Raw genomic sequence first — 23,046 nt, 5'->3', positions numbered from 1 at the left:
TCCTACTTGGAAAATACATCAACTCAGGGTTTCTTTCTTGCACGTGTGAACTTGAAACATGCATCAGGCACCTGTAGATAGGGTCCTTCATTCATCCATTCACTCATGTACTTGTTCATCCAAATTCCAACAGAGTCCCTGTTAGGCATTTAGTCAGTGGGGGGAAAGTGCAGCAGGTGGAAAGAATCTTCATTTAAATTCTGGATCCTTCCCTCTCTAATCATGTCACCTTGGCATATCATATTACCTGTCTGAACATCAGTTTTCTATAAAGTTAGGAGAAAACAAAGCAGATAAAGTATGAGAAGACACATGGAAAGCTCTGGAAAGTACTACACAAAGGTAAGTCTTGTCAACTGTGATAAGAAAGACAAAGAAATATGACATTTAAAAAGAAGTGCCAGAATGAAAAATACCCCTGTCCCCAATCCCCCCAGTAGAGCTCAGGTAAGCTTTTGGATGAGGAGAGTAGTAATGGGAAAAGCAGATTCGGCCCCTGGATGCCTCTATTTTGGGTTCCTGGCATTATTCTTTATAAGTAATTTCACTTCTGTTGGCCTCAGTTTCTCCTTGCCCCCAAAAGACATCACAAGTTGAGTTGTTGTGAGATTCAGATAATTAGAATCTCTCAATCCTTTCTAAAGAGAAGTGTTATAAATTCTTCAACACTATAAATATGGTCTTACATCTATTGCTCAGCACCTTGTGAGAAAAAAATCCCACCACTTTCTGAAATAATCTCAGCCTCTGAAAATAGCAAAGGGAAAAAAATGACCTCTTGGAACTTCTTTAAATAGAATTCTCTGCTTCAGCTCTCCTTAGGAGGTAAAGGCTAGAAGAAGAGAGTCATTGTTGAGGACTTACTGCCAATGGCTGATAAGAGGACCCTAGAATGCTGAAACACCCCACTTTTCTCTAAGCAGCATCCCAAACCCTACCTGATCCCTAACCCTTCCCTTCACCAAAGCTTCAAATCTGTCCCAACGTAGGGCAAGAGGTGTCGCCTCCCAGAGCCTGATGTCTTCAGTTCTCCTTCCCATGTGCAGAACTGAATTAGATATCCACAGACCAGACAAATACTTTAGAGGACCTCATAGCCTCTTAGTAGTCACCATTAGAAAATAACTTTACTCTGTAACCTACCTTCACTTTATGGGAAGTGTTTAGACAGTGCTTGGCATTTAATCAGTGCTCAATAACGGTTGCAGATATTATAATGATTAGCTTACTAGACATTCTATTATTTTATCTCATTCTAGGTTATGCTGGTGCCTACAGAAGTGTGAATAGAGGTTTGGGCAAAAGGGTCCTTAGGGTGGTCCTTATCCGGGTGCTTTGCATCAACAGTAGTCCTGATGAGATTATCAGAATGTTGAGTCAGCTGAGATATTTTCCGTGGAGTTGTCATGCCCTAAAATTAAGATAGTTCTAGAAAAACCAGAAGGGTTCACCTGGCTTCAAGGTAGAGGTAGTGGCCATCTGCTGGGGTTGTGGAGTCAGGGAGGTCTGAATGTTGTCCTGCAATTTCTCCCTAATTTTAAAGTTAATGTCTAAAATTCTCTTACAGGTGGTCAAGCCTCTCTAAGATCGAGAATGTGAATATAAAGCAGAGAGGAGAGGTGATTATTTAAATTCATCCTATAGTGTAAATGACTGACCTGCTATCTTCCCTTTGAGCAAATTCTAACAGGGAAGGAAAAAAGAATATAAAGATACTGACACCTGAAGAGAAGAAAGGGTGACAGAGTGATAGATGGGGTCAATTATGGGGTGGAGGAGACTCCAAAGAGCAACAACTACAATCTTCATACCCGTGGTTTCCCATTTTTTGGATGAAAAACTGAGGTATTTTAATTTAGTGATGTACTTAGTGTTAGAACTGGGTTAGAACTCAGGAGTCTGGGCTCCTGGTTCCTGCTATAGCATCTTCCCATCCTGCTGAGTAGCTACAACACTGGAGCAGAGATACCTGGTGAATTTCATTCTCCTTCCAGTTTGGTTTGGCTCCACCTCCTTTTGGCTGGAGGTGCCATGGCAGGCGACTCTGAGGACCCTGGAGCTGGGTATGCTCCTGTGGGGCTCACTCACCTGTGGCCGCTTCCATATCACATTGGAGAGGCGTTTTTCCTGGAGCAGCTTCTGGCCTATGGAAGAATCTGCTGCAGGGAATGTCTCATCCTTAAACGTCCGGCCCATGCTCAGGCAGTGATCCCGCAAGGTGGTAAAGTCCTGGTCTTTGAACTTGATGATGGAGGTCTCCACTGAAGGCTCCTGGTAATAGGCCATGACTCTCCTTAGAAGACTTCCGAGGTCCTTTCCTGTTGGTGAGAAAAAGGGATACCTTTGGGGTAAGCCATCAAGTCCTTTGCATCATCAAATGTGAGCCCCAGATGGGCACTCTGATATACCACCCTTTACAGGGACTGAGACTAGTCTGCACTGTCCCTGGTGGCACAGTCAGTGAGCCTGAACTAGGATTCAAGCATCCTCACTCTCAGTTAACATTTCAAGCTGCTGTACAAAACAGCTTTCCAGTGTGCTCTCATGTGCACAAGAGGCTATGGGGTACTAGTACATCTCATGAATATTTATTGAGCACTGCCAGGTGAAGAACTGGTAGGTAGGTTAAAAAGGTATCCACAGCTTCCCTGAGCAGCAAGTGCACAGAGGCCCATGAGTTGCATTGGAAAGGTCATGGGGCGTTGGAGGGTTTTGTGGGATGGGGGCAGAGAGGGTGGGTAGGAAGTGTTGGATGACATTGCCAGAAAGGTAGGTTGGAAAGCTGGGTGAGGAAATGTTTTATACCCCATAAACTCTGCAGGGCTGTTAAAGAGGTGGGGCATGATCAGATCTGTACATAGAATGGGGCTGCTAGGAGCAATCTGGGGACCAGAGAGAGGGTGTGGGCAGGGACTGGAAGCAGGAAGGAAGCCAGGAGCTCCTGCACTTGTCCACAGGAGAGACAGTGGTAGAGCATCAGAAGGGAAGATGGTGGAGTGTGGACAGATTTGGTGTAATTTTATAGGTGGAGAATTGAATATGGGGGATAGGGAGGAAAAAAAGAAAACAAAGAAAAGATAGTGCAGTGAATATCACATGGGTTTTGAAGTTTGCTTTCTGCTTTCATCAGCTACATACTGCTTCTGCAATTTGGAGCGAATATTCAAGCCTGTGAACCTATTTCTCCACCTGTATGGATTGAAGCTATAAATCTCATAGGTTTGTTATGATATTAAATAAGTTTTGACCTAACCAACTGAGCAGAGTGACAGGCATGCAGTAGTCCCTCAGTAAATGTTAGCATCCCAATTTTCCTTGAGTTGACAAGGAAGGCTGAGGTTTCTTGTTCAGGCAGCCACAGGAATGTAACTGGTGCCATTTACCAAAAATGTACCACGTCCTCCATCTGTGAGGCTGGCCTAGATGGGAATCCTGAATCCATACTTCCTAGTTATGGGAATTGAAAAACTTCTCTGGTCCTTAAAGTAGGGCTTTTCAAGCTTCTTTGATCAGGGTCAGTGCAGGTGGCACAAAAAATCCCAAGGTCCCTGTGTTCCACCCATTTCCACTTCACAGTGGAAAAGGAAGCAGGTGATAATGAATGAGCAACGACTATAAAGGAATAAATTCTAAGGAAAGAATATGAACTCATAATCAAAATTTTGAATCCTAGAAAAATACATGTAAACTTAACATAACTTAGCAATTTTCTTACAATTACCTTGTAATAGCATGTGGCAAGTTATTTAGATAGCACAAATTCATAGACAGAATATCACCAGTCATTGTGCAAGCATATTTGGAGAGAATTGTGCATACAATTGTCTGACAAACAAGATATGAATAATTTACATTTACATTTGAACTATTAGATTGGACCATGAACTGCCATTTTTGTAGGTCAAAAATGGTTGAATATAGTCAGTTTCATAGGGTTAAACCTAAGGTAAGAAATGGTTAAATACAAACAGCTCTGTTTAGTTTAACCTAATACACATGTACATTTCTTCAATTGAGTTCTTATAGAATAATGGCACAAAATATTCAGTATGTCTCACCACTCAAAATAGGGTTAAAAAGAGGGCCCGCAACAAATTAAATAGTGATAAAGCTGAAATGTCAAGGTATCATTCAAGAGTAAGAAAACAGTGATAGAAATTGATTGTCAATTCAAGACAAAAGGCGATGGCACTCGATAATGAAGAGTTGTGAAAATCATGGGTCTACCAATTCCCTGTGCATGCTCGGGGACAGTGGAACCAGTATAGCATTGCCAAGCCTCCTACCTCTCAGGAAAATATTGAATTACAATGTGTGATAAACTCTAGCAATGAGCTAGTTTTGGTTTATGAAAACCAAATTGTAGTTACCCTTAATAATACAATTATGGGATTGCCTGTAAGTAGCCCTTAATTGCATATAAAAATGAAATTCTAAAGAATTTTGCTTCATTTCTCCTTTGGAATCATACAAAGGTCTTATATGCGAGGATCAGTTCCTAGTCCATCTGGGGGGCCCCCACTGTGCACTATTGGATGGAGGACTGGCCAGACTTTAGGAATTCCCATTCTTAGATTCACTTGCCTCATTTGTGAAATGGAGATGATGATACTATTACACATGTTATAGGGTTGTTGTGAGACTCAGATAAAACCATGCTCCCAGAACACGCAGCACAGTGACTGGTAAGTACAAAGCAGCCAATACATGGTGGTTATTAGGATGATGATCATTGTTATTTTGAGCAGGAAAGGACTGTGCAGAGGCCCAACACTGTCTAAGATGAGGACTTGCTCATACCCAGGACAGGCTAGGCTCAGAGGGGCTTGCAGGGTGAGGGCCAGGATGGTCAGTCAGACCTGGGCCCTGGGCTCTGTTACTGCTCTGCATTCACTACATGGGCTGCCCAGGCCTGGGGGAAGGGAAGGCTTGGGGACAGGCAGCAGGCTGGGTGTCTGCCGCTGCGGAGGTGGGCTGTTCTGGGAGGAGACTCTTGATGGGGAAGGGAGAAGCAGGCAGGGGAAGCTTGTTCCGCCTCCACACACATAGTTCTTTCCTCTGAGTTGCTCTTGGCTTCGCCAGGGAACAGCCTGTAGGCTCATGTTCTCAGGAAGGGCCCACAGCACCTGACAACATTTCACTTTTGTGCACAGCAGAAGAGGACCACCTGATTTTCCTGCTGTCACTTTTGGGAGGGCTTTCTGCTTCTTTCCTCTCTTCTCTACCCAATTTGTCTCACTTTGCAGGGTAGCCAAAGGCAGAAGAAGACTCAGCTTTGTTAATTTAAGGGAAAAAAAAGATTGCTGAAAGGCCTACCTGATATTCAAGATAAAGTTTATCTTGCTGCTGGGGCAGCTCTTGGGTGTTGCAAGAAGAGTCACACAAGAAGAGCTAGAAACATCACAGAAATAACTGATATAAAGTTCTTCATGTAAGAAGCTTGTGTGAGCTCATGAGTCAAGCTCAGAATTAGGCTGAGAAGCAAGCAGGAGCTGTGGCTTAGGGCTACAAAGCCTCTTTAGCTCCCCTTGGTGTCTATGAAATGAGCTTCCCTGTGTCCTTTGCTGAGTTGGGTGACTGAGTGAGCTTGGGCTGCCATAGCAAAATACCACCAACCGAGGGGCTTAACTGCATTTATGCCTGAGGTTGCAATTTTTTTAGATGTTTGCAGTCAGACCTTGGTGATGACCTTGAGCAGTAGGATATAAATAACTCCCACATGCTTAGCGTTCCAATAATGGAACACTAGGTATAAATGGGTTAACAACAGGATTTATTTCTCACAGTTCTGGAGGCTAGAAGTCAGAGATCAGAGTGCCAGTATGTGGTGGAGGGTGGGGAAGAGATCTTTCCCTCATCCTCTTCTTATAAGACCACAGTTCTATCAGATAAGTCCCCACTTTTATGATCTCTTTTAATTGCCTCTTAAAGACCTTATCTCTAGGTACAATCATGTTGGGGGTTAGGGTTTCATATGAATTTGTTGGGGGAGGGGGACGGTACAATTCAGGCCATGGCAGTGACTAACCCTAGCCTGATCCAACAACTCTCCTAGCCCTGGCTGCATACTGCAGGAAGTGTGCAGATCAAAGGGGAATTGGGTCATGTCAGTAAGGTTCTCAGAGAATAGACAGTGGATGTCAGTGAACACAAGAACAAATGACAGAGCAGCAACAGTGATAAGTATGTGAACATTACTTGAATTAGCGGAAAAATGATGAGGGCTCCTTAATGGGAGATATGTCTTAGATACTGCTGAGCCATACAACTATGTCTTAGCAGTATCTTGATATGCCAGCACCTAGCGCTAGGCCTGGCACATAGTAGGTATTCAATAAAATCTCCTGAGTGTCAGCAGATTAAATATTACATATCAGCTATTCTTGAGTGTGTTCTGTGAAGCAGTTGCTTCATGAAACACTCCACAAATAACAAATTATGAGATGAAATTATTTTGGAAAACATCTGATACTGAACAGTCTTTACAGAAATTCACAAAAAGCTCCAAGAAAGCCTTCGATAAAGAAACTTAAGTTTGCTCCCAGTGTTTCACACATATAACCAGTAAGTTCTTTTATTGGAGAACTTTTATTAACATTTCATGGAAAAGATGCATAAGAGTTAAGTGACTTCAGAACATCCTGACTCAAGTCCTCATTCTGCCTCATACACACTAAACACCTGTTTCTTCATCTGTCAAATGGGAACATGATACTTTGTTGAAAAATTAAATAAGAAAATATATGGAAGGAGATTTAAACCATGAAATATTTTATGAAAAGATGTTCATTATTATTTATTTATCTGACTCTAATCTTGTCCTAACCTGCTTGTATTTCTCTCTCTCAGAAATAAATAGTTGTAAGAATACACAGATAAATCACCTAAATTACATCTGCCCAGAAACATGAAAAGGGCATTTATTGTCCCGGTTTCTCTCTTTTCCCTGAGCTACGTGTTGTTCTTCTACATGAAAATTCACAGGCGGAATTCAATAACAATAGAATATTTAGGTAAACCCCAAATATCTGGAATTAAACACACTTTTAAATAATTTATGAGTCAAAGATAATATCATAAGAGAATTAGGAAGACCTGAATAAGTAGAAGGACATAAATAAGAAAGACAAGAGCAGAAATTAGTAAAACAGAAGACAGATAAGAGCAGAAATTAATCAAACAGAAGACAGACAACAGATAAAATGAGCAAAGCAAAAATCTGCTTCTTTGAAAAGATCAACAACATTGACAAACCCCTAGTCAACTTGATCAAGAGTGAAAGAGAGAAAACATAAATCGCCAATATTATCATTTGATAAACGGGTTATCACCACACATCCTATAGACATTAAAGGGCTAATAAGAGAATACTACGAATCACCCAATGCCAACAAATCTGCTAAGTTACATACAATGGATCAATTTCTTGAAAAATACAATTTATCAAAGTTGACACAGAAGAAACAGAAAATCTGAATAATGCCACATATAGTAAAGAAATTGAATTTACTATCCAAAGCTTTCTCCAGAAGAAACCCCTAGGCTCAGATAGTTTCACTAGTGAATTCTATTACACCTTCAAGGACAGAGTAACACTAATCTTACGTGAACTTCCTCAAAAAATAGAGGAGAAGGGAAATACGGCTGAACTTATTTTTATCAGCTCAGCAAAATACTAAAAACGAAATCTCATAAAGAAATCTTCTTCCTGAAAAAAAATTACAGAGCAATATTCTCACGAATAGAGAAGCAAAGAGCCTTAAAATTTTAGCAAATCAAATCCAATAATGTAAAAAAAAGAAGAAGAAGAAAGATACCACATCATAAGTTGGGTTTATTCCAGGAATGTTAGGTTGATTTATATTTTTAAAAATCCACCTGCAATCTACCACAGTAAAAAGCTACAAAGACATAATTTATGATAAAAACTCTCAGAAAACTAGAAATAGTAGGTAACATCCTCAGGAGGGTATCTGTGAAAAATTTACAGCTAACATAATATTTAATGATGGAAAGTGCATTTTCGTCCCTTTACGATCAGAATCAAGGCAAGAATGCCCACTGTTATAGTTCTATTTACCACTGTTGTGAAGGTCCTAGCCAATGCAACAAGAAAATTAAAAGCAAAAAGATCAGAAACAAGAAGGTCCTATTTTGGTATTTTGATTGTAGGAAATCTACAAAACAACTACTAGAACTAATACTTAAATTTAGTAAGGTCACAAGATACAAGGTTAATATTAAAAAATTATATTATTATATAATAGCAACAAAAAATAGGAGAATAGTAACATCCAAAATACAAAATACTTGGGAAAAAATCTAACATTAAAGACATTAAAGATATCTACATTAAAAAACTATAAAACATTGCTGAGAAAAATTAAAGGAAAACTAAATAAATGGAGAGATATATCCGGTTCATTTATTGGAAGGCTCAATACTGCCAAGATGGCAGTTTTTTCCAAATTTCTCTATAGGTTCAATACAATCCTAACCAAAATTCTAGCATGCTTTTTTTTTTGTTAGAAATTGATAAGCAGATTCTAAGATTTACATCTAAATGCGAAGAACCTAGAATAACCAAAGCAATTTTTAAAAAGAAGGAAAAACTGAAGGACTTACCCAACCTGACTTCAATACATATTATAAAGCTATTGTACTGGCAAAAATATAGACAAAGAGATCAATGGAGAAGGGTAGAGAATCTAGAATAAATCAACATATATATGGCCAATTAATTTGAGAGAGGTTTCAAGGCAATTCAATGGGGGAAAGAAAAGTCTTTCCAGAAAAATGGTGCTGGATCAACAGGATTTCTAAATGGGAAAAGTACAAACAAACATGGATCTTACTTCACACCATACACAAAAACCAAGTCAAAATGATCACAGACCTAAAGGTAAAACTTAAATTATAATACTTTCAGAAGAAAACATTTGCAAACTTGGGGTAGGTAAATGTGTTTTTGATAGAATACAAAAAATATGAGCCATACAAGAAAAAAAATTGATAAATTAGACTTCATCAAAGTTTAAAAGACACCATTAAAAAAACAAAAATGCAAATTTCAGACTACGTGAAAATACTTGCAGCACGTATATCAGACAAAGGACTTGAATCCACAACATATAAAGAACTCTTACAAATCAATAATCAGAAAAAAAAACCATTAAAATGGCCAAAAGATTTGAATAGACACATCACCAAAGAGTATATAAAAACAAGCAATAACCCAACTTGAAAAGATGTTCCACATCATAAGTTATCAGTGAAATTCAAATTCATACCACGGTGAAAGCTCACTATAGGCCATTTTCTAATGGCCTAAAATTTAAAAAGACTGATCACACTGTTTATGGGGAGATAGAAAACTGGAACTTTCATACACTCTCGGTAGATATGTAAATTGGTATGACTACATTAGAAAACAGTGTGGCAGTTTCCTAAAATGTTAAAACATACACCTTCAAAATGATCCAGCCATTCCAGTCCTAGGAATTTACCCAAGAGAAATGAAAGCATATGTTCATACAAAGACTTGTGCATAATCAAAACAGACATATTTAATAGCCAAAAGTTGGAAACAATCCAATGTCCATCAAAAGTGAATGAATAAATTGTGATGTACCCATAAGGTACTACTCAGCAATAAAAAGAAATGAATTATTGATACATGCAACAACATGAATAAATCTCTAAAATCATTATGCTATGTGAAAGCCAGTCAAAGTAGAATACATATTATATGACTCCATTTATAAAAAAATCCTAGAAATGCAAACTAATGTACCGTGACAGAAAGAAGTTCAGTGGTTGCTCAGAAATGGGGGTGGAGGGAGGAATGGGTTTTGAGAACACTTTTGGGGGTGATAGAAATATTTTCATCTTGAGTGTCGTGATGATTTCACATGTGTATACACCTCAAAACTCATCAAAGTTTATACCTTAAACATATGCAGTTTTTATATATTCTAAGTAGAGTTGTTTCAAAAATTAAATGCTATATATAATTTATATAGTCTTCAGTAATTTGCTTCTCCCTGCACCCCATGGTTAAAAAGTAGCGGGATTTCATTTATTTCACTGCTGTATGTTATCCTATGATTTATTTGTACTTCTCCTCTCAATGGACATTTAATGCTCTTCTCTTTGTTTTAATGAAAAATAATGCTATAAATGTTATTGTACGTATCTCCTGATAAACATGCAAGAGTTTCTCTAGTTTGTATTACAAGGAGTAGAATTTTTGGGTTTAGGAAACACACATACTCAACGTCACTAAGTATGCCAAATTATTTTCCAAGGTTGTACCAATTTATAATTTCACCAACAGTGTAAAAGAGTTGCCATTGCTATATATCCTCACTAACTCTTGGTATTGGCAGACTTTTTATTTGTACCCAACATGTGGGAGTAAGTGGTAACTCCTATGTCTTAATTTGTTTCCCTGATTACTGGTAAAATTGAGCTTCTCTCAATATGTTTATTCTCCATTCATGTTCCCTCTCTTGAGGAATGAATATTCATATTTTGTGCCCATTTGTCTATTGGGTTGTCTTTTTCTTATTGATTTGTAGGAATTCACTACTCACTCTGGATATTCGTCTTTTGTTGGTCATATGTCTTGTAAATATCTTCTCCCAGTTTGTGGCTTATCTTCTTAACTCCTTTACAGTGTCTTTTGATGAACATCAATATTCTTTACACTAATACAAATGTATTACAAATATATGCTTATAAGTTTAATTTTTATAAATTGAGCCAATATTAATTCTTATGGGAATTTAATGTAAGAAACTTTGTAAGAGATTCTCTTTTTAAAATAGAAAATTTGTAATTAACACATTCTTCCAAAACACTGATTTAAAAATTTCTTATAGCTCTATAATAATATTTTTATGAAGTCCAACATATATATCAAAATCTGAAATAGACTTGCAGAGAAATACTTTGAGTACTTAGGAAATAAAGCTGGTATCTGTATTAGCAAATATAGCTTTGCCAAAGCCAATTACTTAATTTTCCCTCCCTTTTCCTTTCTTCCCCAAAATAGAGTCCTTACTTTGAAGGAAGAGAATTACATATATATATATATATATATATATATATGTGTGTATATATACATATATATACACATATATATACTTATATATATAGTCTTGATTTTTAAAAAGTATTTGATAAAATCTCCACCTATTCCCTGTGTGTAGACTACATTGAGTAGGTTGTATATCACGTACTATGACAGTGCAACGTAGCATAGTAAAGTAGAATACAGCGTAGTAAACAGAATTCGCAGTTTGACCCAAAGATCATGGATGAATGGTCTGGAATAGCTAAGAATCATTGCACTGTAATAGTCACAGAGCTCTGTCCTGTGTCCTGTCCTATTCTACATTTTTATCTTGGTCCTTAAAGAAGATGTTGAAATAAAAATGAAGATCCTTTTCAACTCTTTCATCATCTTTAATAGTGGAAATCAAGAGCAATTAACCAAGCAGATAGCAGAATCAAAATTCTAAATGACTTCAAAACCAAGAAGATGAAATTAACTAAGGAAACTGCAAACCTGTCTTTACATTTAAAAAGTTAACTATGCAAGTAAATAGTGAGGAGGATCTGTCTTGGCTAAATTTCATTTTGAAAATATTTTGTACGCCTCACTTGACTTCCTATTTAAAATGAGACAAAACTATGAAAGATTTGGCAGGCTCTGACCAGATTCAACAGCAGTAAGGCACTGCTCTAGACAGGCTAGCCCAGCTCTAGGGGCCACATTCCAAGAGGCTTATCGGCACTCTCAATGGTATCTGAAAATGAGTGTTTGAGTAACATAAGCGTGCCTGGCAGGGAGGCAAGCCCTTTGCTTGCAAGCATGGGCTCCTGGCATGCAGTTATATCCACCTGAAAGAGGTGGCAAATTTTCATATTGGCAAAAATGTGCCAGACGGGCGGGAGGCAGTCCAGCTAAATAGACAGGAAGCCTGGAAATCCCTTCCTGGGAGGAAGAGTCAGAGATCTAGAGAGGTTTACTGGACAGAAGGCTGACTGAGGGGTCTACAGTGATCCTCAGACTCAGCCCCTGCAGCCCAGGTCCCCCTCCCTCCAGAATAATCCTGCTGTAAGAGAGCAGATATTTAACCACCTCTGGCCCCACAACTGTACTCCCAACCCCTAAGTTTCCCTACTGCCAAGATTATGCTCTAGTTCAGAAAAGTGAACTCTGCCTTGTGTCTTAAGGAAAAAGGAAAAAGAGGCAGCATGGAACAGTGCTCATAGGCACATAGAATCAGGTTGAAACTTGGGTTTGAATCCAGCTGTCTCTTACTGACTGAATGATCTTGGCCAATACTCTTAATATCTCTGAGCCTCCTTTCCTTACCTATAAAGTGGACGGGAGGTGGAGGTAATAAAACCAGCCTTGTAGCAGCAGACGGATATTAATTGAGAAGATTCTTGTAAAGGGCTTGGTGTGGCACATAATAAAAGCTTGTGTCCATTATGCTATCAGCAACTCCTTGAGTGTCCTGCCTGGCCCTGAACTTGAGCCCAGTGACTACAACCCTGCACCAGCTGGTGGGCATACCAGGCACCTGCCAGTCACCTCTGAACTCCCAACCTCGGGTCTCTCCAGGTTCCAGAGTTGTGTTCTTTCCATGCGTTGAGACTGTCATCTCCTCTACCTGCCTGGCAGAAACACTGGGTGCACCCTTGCCTCTGGCCCTAAGCCATGCTGTAGACCAAGCTATCTGTCAGCATCTCCAGCTGGGCCAGTGTCCCACAGCCTCTATCCTGTCTGAGGGGGCTTTTTCCTCCTCTGCTTACCCTGTCCTACACAATGGCCAGGTGTCCCTGAGGCCAAACACATGTCCAGTGGAAAGGATATGAACGCAAAGGAAGAACATGTGATCTGTGCAGTTCAGACGGTGGAAGGAGTCAGAAATTTGGGGAAGAGTGATTTTGATTAGACTCTGCATTGATGGAAGTGTTCTATATCTGTGCTGTCTAATACAGTGGCCACTGGCCATACGTAGCTATTGAGCACTTGAAAGATGGCTAGTGCAATTCAGGGACTGGATTTTAATTTTTATTCAATTTTAAATAATTTGCATTTAAATGTAAATATTCACATGCAGCCTTATTGCATGGTACTGAAGAAGAGAACTTCCAATGACATGAATTACCACAGAACAAGGAAGGCCGTAGCACTCTTGGGTGGAAATGGTTGAGCAGAGGCTGGATGACTACACGGGGTCCCAGAAGAGCCTTTGGATTGGGCAGATCCCTTCCAACTTCAACCTACTGAGCTCTCTCTCTGCTTTTCTTCAGTGTCATATTTTGGGCACTAAACCACTCAGTGACTTTCTGCCAGTGATGAAACCACCTCCCTGCCCCAGTGACAGGTTGCTCTGGTGTCCCTGTCCGCAGGATGCTCCTAGCATATCCCAGCAACAAAGGGTAATTTTGTTTGCATTTTGTTTTCAATTAGCTAAGAAACAGGAAGCTGCATTCAATGGTTTCCTGCCCAGGAGTGCTGCCTGCGGCCCTCTCCTGGCTGGTGTTTTTCAGAACAATGGAAATAAATCTGATGTAATGTAGCAGAACACGACAGGGGACGGTTTTCCCCTTAACAAATACTCATTTGAAATGGTGCCCAAACCCTGCACGAGGAGCAATCTATTTTGCACAACAGTGTTCCAGCAAAACCCATTACTAATTCCACAACTCAAATTAAAACTAACAGAGCTTGAAGGCTGGGGCTGATACTCTCTTTGCTGACAAGGAACAAGGAAGGGTGGGGGAAGGGGCCTGTGCACTTGTGTGTGTATGTGTGTGTTTAATTACACTGTTTAACACATCGAGAATAATTTAGCTACCCGAGTGGAGAAAATAGGCACTTAACTGCTCTCTGGTGGGAAAAAGATGTGCAAACCACTTTCAGCTATATACCACCTTGGCATACCTCAGGGCTTTGAGGAGAGAGAGGGAGACAGAGAGAGAGTGAAGCAGAGAGAGAGAAGAGAGCAAAGGAAGGGGGTAAGAAGGAGGAAGGAAGACAGAGAGGGGGAAAAGGAAGGAGGAGGAAGAGAGAGTGGGTGGGAGAAGAGAGGGAAGAAGACAGAAAATTGTGTGTGTATACAAATCTACAGCAAGTTGGAAGAACATGTGAGTATTTCTCAAAGAGAGCTTATGTGAGATGGTGTAAGTGTGAGAATGAGCTTAAACATCGGGTTTGAAGATGGAACTTAACCGCCAGACCAGTGCTGTCCCTGAGCCACTCTGCACTTCAGAATCATCTCAGTAAGTTTCCATGCATGTGTGGCCTGAATACCATGGTGGGATTAGTGGCCCCCAGAAAGGCAGACCTCAGAGGAAGACTATGCAGGGCTCACTTTGCAGAAGGGGAAAGTGGGGCTCAAGGTGAAACAGGAGAAGTTTAGGCAGCGCTTGGGCTTGACTCCTGTCCTGCCCCCAGCTTCAAAGCTGGGGTGATCTGGCCTGTGAGCAAAGCATGCCTCTGTCCCTGCCAAGGGCATCCTACTTTGTGCCTAATCAGGGCTGAGAGGGGCAGAGGTAAGCTAGTGTTTCTCATCCTCTGAGATAACCTCTGATCCACCGAGGGCCAGGGAAGAGGCCATGAAATGAAATGAAAGAAACCTCTCTCGTGTCTTCAGATGTAGAAAGCTACATAGGGCCAGGCGCAGTGGCTCACTCCTGTAATCCCAGCACTTTGGGAGGCCAAGGTGGGCGGATCACGAGGTCAGGAGATCGAGACCATCCTAGCTAACACGGTGAAACCCCGTCTCTACTAAAAATACAAAAAAATTAGCCAGGTGTGGTGGCAGATGCCTGTAGTCCCAGCTACTCGGGAGACTGAGGCAGGAGAATGGCATGAACCTGGGAGGCAGAGCTTGCAGAGAGCCGAGATTGCGCCATTGCACTCCAGCCTGGGCTACAGAGTGAGACTCCATCTCAAAAAAAAAAAAAAAAGAAAGAAAGCTACTTAGACCTTGAACAGGTACCAGAGAAGTAAGTGCTCAGAATAGACCTCTATTGCCTGCCAGTGACTCTGGGTTCAGCACTGGAGCTGACTGCCAAAGAGATCAACAGCTTGGCGCAAGAGAGGCAGAAAGCAGAAGCGACTTACTGAGGTTCCACAGGCAGGGCAACCCCAGCCTCTTCTCTCCTTACTGCCCTTGCTGTGTGGACTCAGCCCCTTCCTGAATCATAGCGCAAGGGAGCTCAGAGAGCTCTGCTGATGGGTTCTTCTCAGGAGACCCTGGGGGTAACCAAGAGAAGGTTTGCCTGACAGAAAGAATCTGTGCAGCTCCACAAAACTCTATGGGCCTTGGGCACGTCGCTCCCTCCCCTAGCCTCAGTCTCCCCACTTGGAACACTAAGGAGGTTGGTCTCGCACTTCTAAGTGCTTTTCTACTGTAAGATTCTGTATTTCTGGAACTGAGACAACAGGTTCTTATGTAGCCTCAATGATACTGTTAGACAATAAAATAGGAACCCACAGAATGTATTATTTCTTTCAATTAAGTTTAGGTTTGTGCCAATACACACAAAAAAGAAACTTGTCTTTGCATGGAAATCTCCTTTCCCCTCCCTAGAGCATTTGATAGGTGTCATTCAATTATGATAGGGTTGAGTAGACTCAACTATATTCTAAGGATGAGGTAGAGCATTCTTTTTTCTGGGAACTAAAACTACATGAGTCTCAGAAACACTGTGTAATATTTAATCTGTGCTTAGATTTCCCGGCATGGTTTTTTTCTTTTTTCATCCTTGAAGGAGAGATGCACTTCTCATTTAGCTAATTCAAATTTTTTCTGAAACAAATACAAATTTAGTAGACTTAGGAAGTTGGGGCCTGCCATGTACCAAGTTACAATGCAGGGTCTTGAGAGCCGCTGTTTCAGACGAGTACTCCCCAGGCAGACCCTCGGCTCCGGGCCTGCTCACTTCCCAAAGGCTTGAACCGCAGAAGGCTAGGTTTGGGGTCTTTTTCCTTTCTTATTTTTAAGGCTCTTTGGAAGTTGAGGCCACATTTTTATAATCCGTTTATTCTTAAAGGATTTCCCTGGGCCTATCTTCTTAGGCTTTTTCATTTAAATGGACAAAGACAAACAGAAAATGGATGAGTACTGGGCACGGTGGCTCACGATTGTAATCCCAGCACTTTGGGAGGGTGAGGCGGGTGGATCACGAGGTCAGGAGTTTGAGACCAGCCTGCCCAACATGGTGAAACCCTAACAATACAAAAACTAGCTGGGCGTGGTGGTGTGCACCTGTAATCCCAGCTACTCAGGAGGCTGAGGCTGGAGAATCGCTTGAACCCGGGAGGCAGAGGTTGCAGTGAGCCAAGATCATGCCATTGCACTCCAGCCTGGGTGATAGAGGGAGACTCCGTCTTAAAAAAAAAAAAAGAAGAAGAAAGAAGAAGAAGAAGAAGAAGAAGAAGAAGAAGAAGAAGAAGAAGAAGAAGAAGAAGAAGAAGAAGAAGAAGAAGAAAATGGAAAAATGGATGAGGCAGAGGCCAAGACAGAGCAACCACACAAAGAGAAAGTCAAAGACTGGCTGGGCGACAGAAAGGGAGCCAGGGAAGCCAGTCAGCAGGGATGGAGACTGAGGAAGAGAGTGGGAGGAATGAGATGGCCCAGATGCAGGGAGGACAAAGTCCACCAGGGGAAGGGATTCTCACGCCAGCCCAGCATTGACGGCGCCAGAATTGTGTCCAAATATTACCCTGTTTTCTTATCCCTCAAGGTGTGAATTCTCAAGGCATGGCTGGAAAACAAGGAATGCAGATGATGTGACTCTCAGATGGAGCTTTTTAAAGACCACCGCCCCCTGCGCTGCGTCTAGCCACAACACAGCGGAGAAAGGACAGTGGAGCCGGCTGTTGGACCCCTGGCCCGGTTACCTGGGCATCCCAGTCTGTGCCTGGCCATTCTGAGTCTCTCAGGCCTGACCTGTGGAGGCTGCAGAGGTGAGTAGGCTGAGCCCTGGACTGGGAGTTCTGGTCGGGGGGTGGCGGGGGGTTGGAGACAAATCCAGTAGTACCAGTGGCCAAGCATGTTGACTAAGGGAGCCATTCCCTTTTCTGACCAGGTGCTCGGAGACACACGACGAAGGTCCCCAGGAAGGCCCAGGTCAACCTTCTTGTTCTGGAGCAAGCTTCCATCCAAGCAGACGGGGTCCCATCTCTGGGGTCAGGGTATGGACCAGTGGGAGGAGAAATGTTTTTCAAAAACAAGAGCTTTCTATATTAAATATGTCAAAAAGCAACATGAAAAAGAAGGAGCTTAGAATGTATATGTGTGTGTGTGTGTGTGTGTAAATGTGAATGTAAACGTGTCTAAGTGAGTGAGTGAAGCAGAGAAAGGCAGTCTTGGGGGGGTGGTGGTTAGACCTCTGAGGTTTCCCTTGTTCCTTCTGTCATTCTTTCCCTCTCCAGCCCTAAGAAACGGGGAGAGCCAGAGCTTCTGAAAGCAAGGACTGAGGGCAAGAAGGAAAGACAGAGGAAAGAGAGAGGAGCAGAAATGGCCTAAAAACCAGCTCTTGCAGGGTCCACTGGGGAGATGGTGGGAAGGACAGGACCTGGGGCAGGGGGTACAGGCCTGGGAGCCTCTGCCTGAAAAGAGAGGTAGACACAGTCCCAGGAGACCTCCACCCCTCTTGCTGTCTGGCCTATGTTCCAGAACAGGCAGGGAGCTGTGGGGAATCCCCACGCCCACCTAGGGCAGGTGACCTGGCTGAGGAAGAAGGCTTGAGGACAGGTCTGAGGGGATGGCAGCACTGGCTCAGGACAGCCCCTGGGTTGACGGAACGTGCGTCTGGTGGTCTGCTGGCTGGAGTCCCAGGAGCCAGCCCCTGCAGAAAGCCTCTGCCCTCATCTCCCCCAGGGCCATGCCATCTGACTGTATCTTAAGTTCCTGCAGAAAGCTAGAGTTTTCTGAGGTGGGGCTTAATGGTATATGTAGTTCAGCTGGTTGGCAGCCACGTCTGGTTAAGGATTAGAGTGGGGAGAAAAGAGAATGTTTGGCGAGAAGAACAGGGGCAAAGGTTCCTGTCATCTCTCCATCACCTCTCTGGCTTCAGACCCTTGAGAACCAGTGGTCTCTAGTGGGCCACTGGGTGCATCTCCCGAAGGCAGGTGTGTGGCTGTGATGGGAGACAGTGCCCCTCTGTGTCTCTGGTCTGCAGGCTGGGACAGGGTCTGGCTCAGTCCTCTGAATTGCGTGGGAGGTGCTGGTCAGACCTGGTCCACAGGCATGGGAGGTGGACATGGCAGGGCTGACCAGTGGAGATCAGAGGGCAGAATGCTGCCAGAGGGACCATTCTTTCAGAGGGAAAGGAAATAAACCTCCTGGCTACTCCCAATTTTAAAGGTCCCTTGGGACTTACTTGGCGGAAGTGAGGATGTTAACCCCAGAACCCTGGCTGTCCTCCAGCCCAAGTCCTTAGAGGCAGCTCATCGCCCCAGCCACTACCGTGGGACATGGTACACGTCCCATCTCATGTTCAACTCACCAGAGAGGGCGGCAGTGGGCAAACCTCCACTTCATAACCCTACAACATGTCTTAATAATTTGGATCTCTTTATTCACTAAATAGTTTGTCTCTGAGGCAACACAAGAGATAGATGAGGTGACCTTTAGCTGCCTTTCAACATGAGTATCATGGATTACAAGAGGCTGGGAGACTCCTTGGGGATCGCCTTGTTCACCTCTCTATTATTGAGACAAGGAAACAGGCTTAAGGCTTGGCTGAGCTTTCCTGGTTGTTTCCTGGGAGAATGAGCTCTGCAGATTGGTAAAAGCTTCTCATGCACCCCCACAGCCTTCCCTTATACTGCAGAGTTTTTTATTCAACAGGGTTTGTGCAAAGCAAAAAGTAGTGCATAGTGGAGAAGAGTGCCCTGAGAATTCAGGAATCAAGACAAAAGAGACTGAGCCCATGAACACATGGTCCAAAGCTGTATTTCCAACTGGAGTTCAGTATGGGAAGCTCTGGTGCACTCAGTTCAACTGAGTTTTGTTGAACTCAGTTGGCTTTTGAGAAAGCCTTTGTTTTGGCTTTCTCAGAGCCTGTTTTGTTTGTTTGTTTTGAGACGGAGTCTCACTCTGTCACCAAGGCTGGAGGGCAGTGGCGCAACCTCGGCTCACTGCAACCTCCACCTCCCTGCTTCATGCAATTCCCCTGCCTCAGCCTCCCAAGTAGCTGGGATTACAGGCGCATGCTACCATGCCCGTCTAATATTTTTGTATTTTTAGTAGAGACAGAGTTTCACCATGTTGGCCAGACTGGCCTCGAACTCCTGACCTCAGGCAATCCGCCCACCTTGGCCTCCCAAAGTGCTGGGATTACAGGCGTGAACAGAGCCTTTTTAAATAAATTGGAATCATAACTCTCTGAGGAGGGAAGAGTAGGAGGCAACATTCATCCAAATATTTGATCATAAATGCTTTATATCAAGGAACCCCCAGCAACAGCCCCCAAAATTAGTGTTCTATGTATACCATGCTTTAGGAAACACTTGACCAAAAGATAGAGTCCCAAGGGTGGTAGAAAATCAACACCTCCTCTTGATTCTGCTCTGATCTTCTGCATGGCTGTGGACTTCCTTGCTGTCTATCAGTGGCATGCTCCACCATGGACGTTCTGAGAGAGTTAGGATGCCCTCAACCTGACTTCTTCCAAACCTTGAGGAGAGATGGAATGGACCAGCCTATCCAAAGTCCCCTTTATGGTTTTCTCATGGGAGAAAGAGGTGACATCTAGGCAGGAACATTAGTGCTGTACGCAGTGTTCAGCAGATATTAATGATAATTCAGTCTTTATTAAACCTTTCTTAGGTGCCATCTCAGGTTCTCTTAGCCTCAACCTGTCTCTAGGACCTTGGTCCCTTTTTCACTCCAGCCAAGGAAGTGGCTCTTCTGACCACTTCTGGACTCAGATGAGGTGCCAAGCCTCTAGCAATTAGATCTAGTTTTCCCAGTGGCTGCCACAGGGGTCAGAAGACACAAGCTGGAAGTGCAGGACAGTTAACTCCCCATAGGGCAAGCTTTGAACAATAAGAGAGGAGACAGAGTGAGCCAACATATAAATGTCCTCTCTACCCTTGCTCGGATGGACTCTTCCAAGGCACAGTGCATCTGCAACGGCAGTCCAGAGAGGCCCTGCTTTGGCCAAGTGGCTGGTCATGTCTCTTTGTGAAGAGAGGCCAGGTGGTGGCACATCATCCCTCACTGCTTCCCCTTTTTCTCCTCCCATTTCCCACTTCCCTGACTCTCACTCCCCTGGTGTCTTACCTTAAGTGCTAAGTAGCACTTAAGCTTTGCCTCAGGCTTTGTTTTATAGAGAACCCAGGCTAAAATAATGTCAACAATAATGACTCAAATATCTTCAGCACTTGCCATGTGCTCAAGTACTGCTAGGTGCTTTCCATATAGGATCTCATTTGATCTTTTCACTGATCTTTTGGGGTAGATTACTGCTTCTACCATGTCTTAGTGATGAGGAAACTGGGACCCCCAAGAGGTTAAGGAGCATGCCCCAAATCACACAGCTCACCATATGGAAGCATCAAGCACAATGCTTGATACGGAGTGAGCCTCAGGGCCAGTAGGTTGGTCTTTTTTTTTTTTTTTTTGAGACAGGGTCTTGCTCTGTCACTCAGGCTGGAGTGCAGTGGCATGATCATAGCTCACTGAAGCCTCAACCTCCTGGGCTCAAGCGATCCTTTCACCTCAACCATGGACCCCTCCCCCTGCCTCCAATAGCTGGGACTACAGGTGTGCACCACCACATGTAGCTAATATTTTTTCCCAGACCCCCAATTTTTAATTTATTTTTGTAGACACAGGGTTTCACCATGTTGCCTAGGCTGGTCTTGAACTCCTGGGATCAAGCAATCTGTCCACCTCGGCCTCCCAAAGTGTTGAGATTACAGGTGTGAGCCACAGTGCTTGGCCTAATGTGTGCATTTCTTCATAGCATCTTTTCTTCTAAGGTGTTCTTTCAAGAGGGTAACTGAATACAACCAAATAACTAGGGGACAAGACAGGGTACCTACCAGGCACAGCAGAACTCCAGCTCTGTCATTTGCATCTGGTATAAACTTTAGCAGCAAGTCACTCACCGGTCCCTCACTTTTTCCATCTACAAATTGGGATAATGAACTCATGCTATATATAGCTTTTGCCTATTACACAGTTGGTAGATTATTACATTTCCATCAACCAATCTACTAATAAGTAAGCCTTCCTGCAGCTATCACTCCTCCAACCTTCAAAATAACAACAACAACAACAACAACAAAAACCCACAATACTTATGTCAAGGTGGGTACAAAGGTGAGACAATTCAAGAGGATAATCTGATTGAAAGTCTAGTTAATGCCACTTGGGGGTAAACAAAGTTGTGTTTGTGACCCAGGACAAATGGGACAGTCAGTAGTTCATGACCCAACTGTAACTATAGAGGGAAAATATCTGCACTTATTCTAATCTGGTTAACTTGGGTCCAAGCTGAGCAGCTGGAACTGTCTCCCTGAGAACAGCATCACATCTCAAAGATTACATAACTTTAGCAGTTACAGAGACACACATGTGTGACCATGACACCACTAGAGGCATATAGCAACCTCCTGAATCTCTGAAGTTGTAATGATCTGTCTTTTGTGATTAACCCGGAGTTGTCAACTTCATTCCTATAACTAATAAGCTAGATGATTAGAAAACAAAGGGCCCAGGTCCCATTCTTCCCTTTAGCAAATGTTTATTAAGCACCTACTATCTATCAGAAACTACACATCAGTGCACAAAGAAGACATGATTTCTGCCATCAATGTGTCCCTTATGGTGAACACAGCCCTCAAGGTCACAACTTGGAATGATCAGAAATCGAAGGTGACAGAATGATTAAGAAATACTCTCTTTGCATGAAATATGCAAAGTTTGGATTAGATTCTCTTAGAAAATTAACTCCCACTTTGCCCTAGTTTTTCTTAAAGCATATCCTTGGACCACTTGCATCAAAAAAACCCAGTTTCCAGAGCTACTGAATATGTACCTTGGGAGGTGGGAACTCAGAAGCGACATCATGAAGCTCTCTAGAAAATTGTACATGCTCACTAATGTTTAGAGGACTGCCTTGGTCCACAGCTCTGGGAGATGACCACGCACAACTTACCTGTTTCCTAGGCAGGTGTGTCTGATGGAGGAGGGGAGACGGGCAGGTTCCACAGGCTCTCAGGTTAGAGAGTGGTGGAGGAGACTGGCAGAGGAGGAGAGCATGGCCGGCCGTCTTGGAGAAAGAGCAGTGCTGGTGTCTGCTTGCTCCTGACCTCAGGCTTTTCCTTATATGGGTGTACCAGGTAAAGGCAGGCTCCACCTTCGTTAAACAGTGACTTCAGCATTGGGCAGTGGCCTGCCACCTCTTGGAGAGAGAGAGGACATTGACTGTAAACAGTAACAGCTTCCAGATCCTCCGCCCCAAGCCTATCTCTGCCTGATCCCAGCTCACTTCCTGGGGCCCCTAAGCTGCCCGTTTCTTGGCTCTTGCAGTTTTCATTGTTTCCAGATATTTAAGTTTCTTTATCTTTATTCTGCTTCAGGGAATTGGTGTTTTGTTTTGGTTTGTTTTACAAAACTGCTCTGCTGAGAAAAGACTGAGGGAAGCAACCTTCCTTCAGGCCTCATTCTCATACAGGAAAGTACAATTGCCATGTCTCCTGTGTCAAGATTGGCCACTCCATGTCAATCATATCACATCTCTTTCTACTAGACACAGCATCTTCTTTCTACGAATACATTGTAGAACACATTAACTCCTCGGCATGGTGAGACCCAGGGAAGGTCTCTGCATCATCCCTGCTTGCTGGATGGGGCAGAAAGAGATGAGGCGTGTAAAGTGCATGTTTCCTGTTCTCAAATCCAAGGGGCTATTTGCTTTTCTGGCATCTTTAATTCCTTGATGTTCTTCATCCCCATTCATAAGTGCTCTTTAGAAGCCAGTTCCAGAACCCTGATC

At 42.9% G+C, this 23,046-nt stretch overlaps 1 protein-coding gene across 1 annotated transcript in view; it reads right to left on the bottom strand.

The window, feature by feature from the left end:
• Positions 1–22,492, bottom strand: part of CAPN13 (calpain 13) — an 84,783-nt gene extending 62,291 nt beyond the window's left edge. The window contains exons 1-2 of the mRNA XM_008952518.3: positions 22,207–22,492; positions 2,089–2,318 (exon numbers count right to left, since the gene is read on the bottom strand). Coding sequence (XP_008950766.3) covers positions 2,089–2,286 — 198 coding nt within the window. The 5' untranslated portion in view covers positions 2,287–2,318; positions 22,207–22,492. The remainder of the gene's footprint in view (positions 1–2,088; positions 2,319–22,206) is intronic.
• Between the last annotated feature and the right edge of the window lie 554 nt (positions 22,493–23,046).

Source organism: Pan paniscus, chromosome 12 (assembly GCF_029289425.2).
Source record: "Pan paniscus chromosome 12, NHGRI_mPanPan1-v2.0_pri, whole genome shotgun sequence".
NCBI classification, from domain to species: Eukaryota; Metazoa; Chordata; class Mammalia; order Primates; family Hominidae; genus Pan; species Pan paniscus.
The sequence above is the reverse complement of the archived record's forward strand: the minus strand, read 5'-3'. Positions and strand labels throughout refer to the sequence as shown.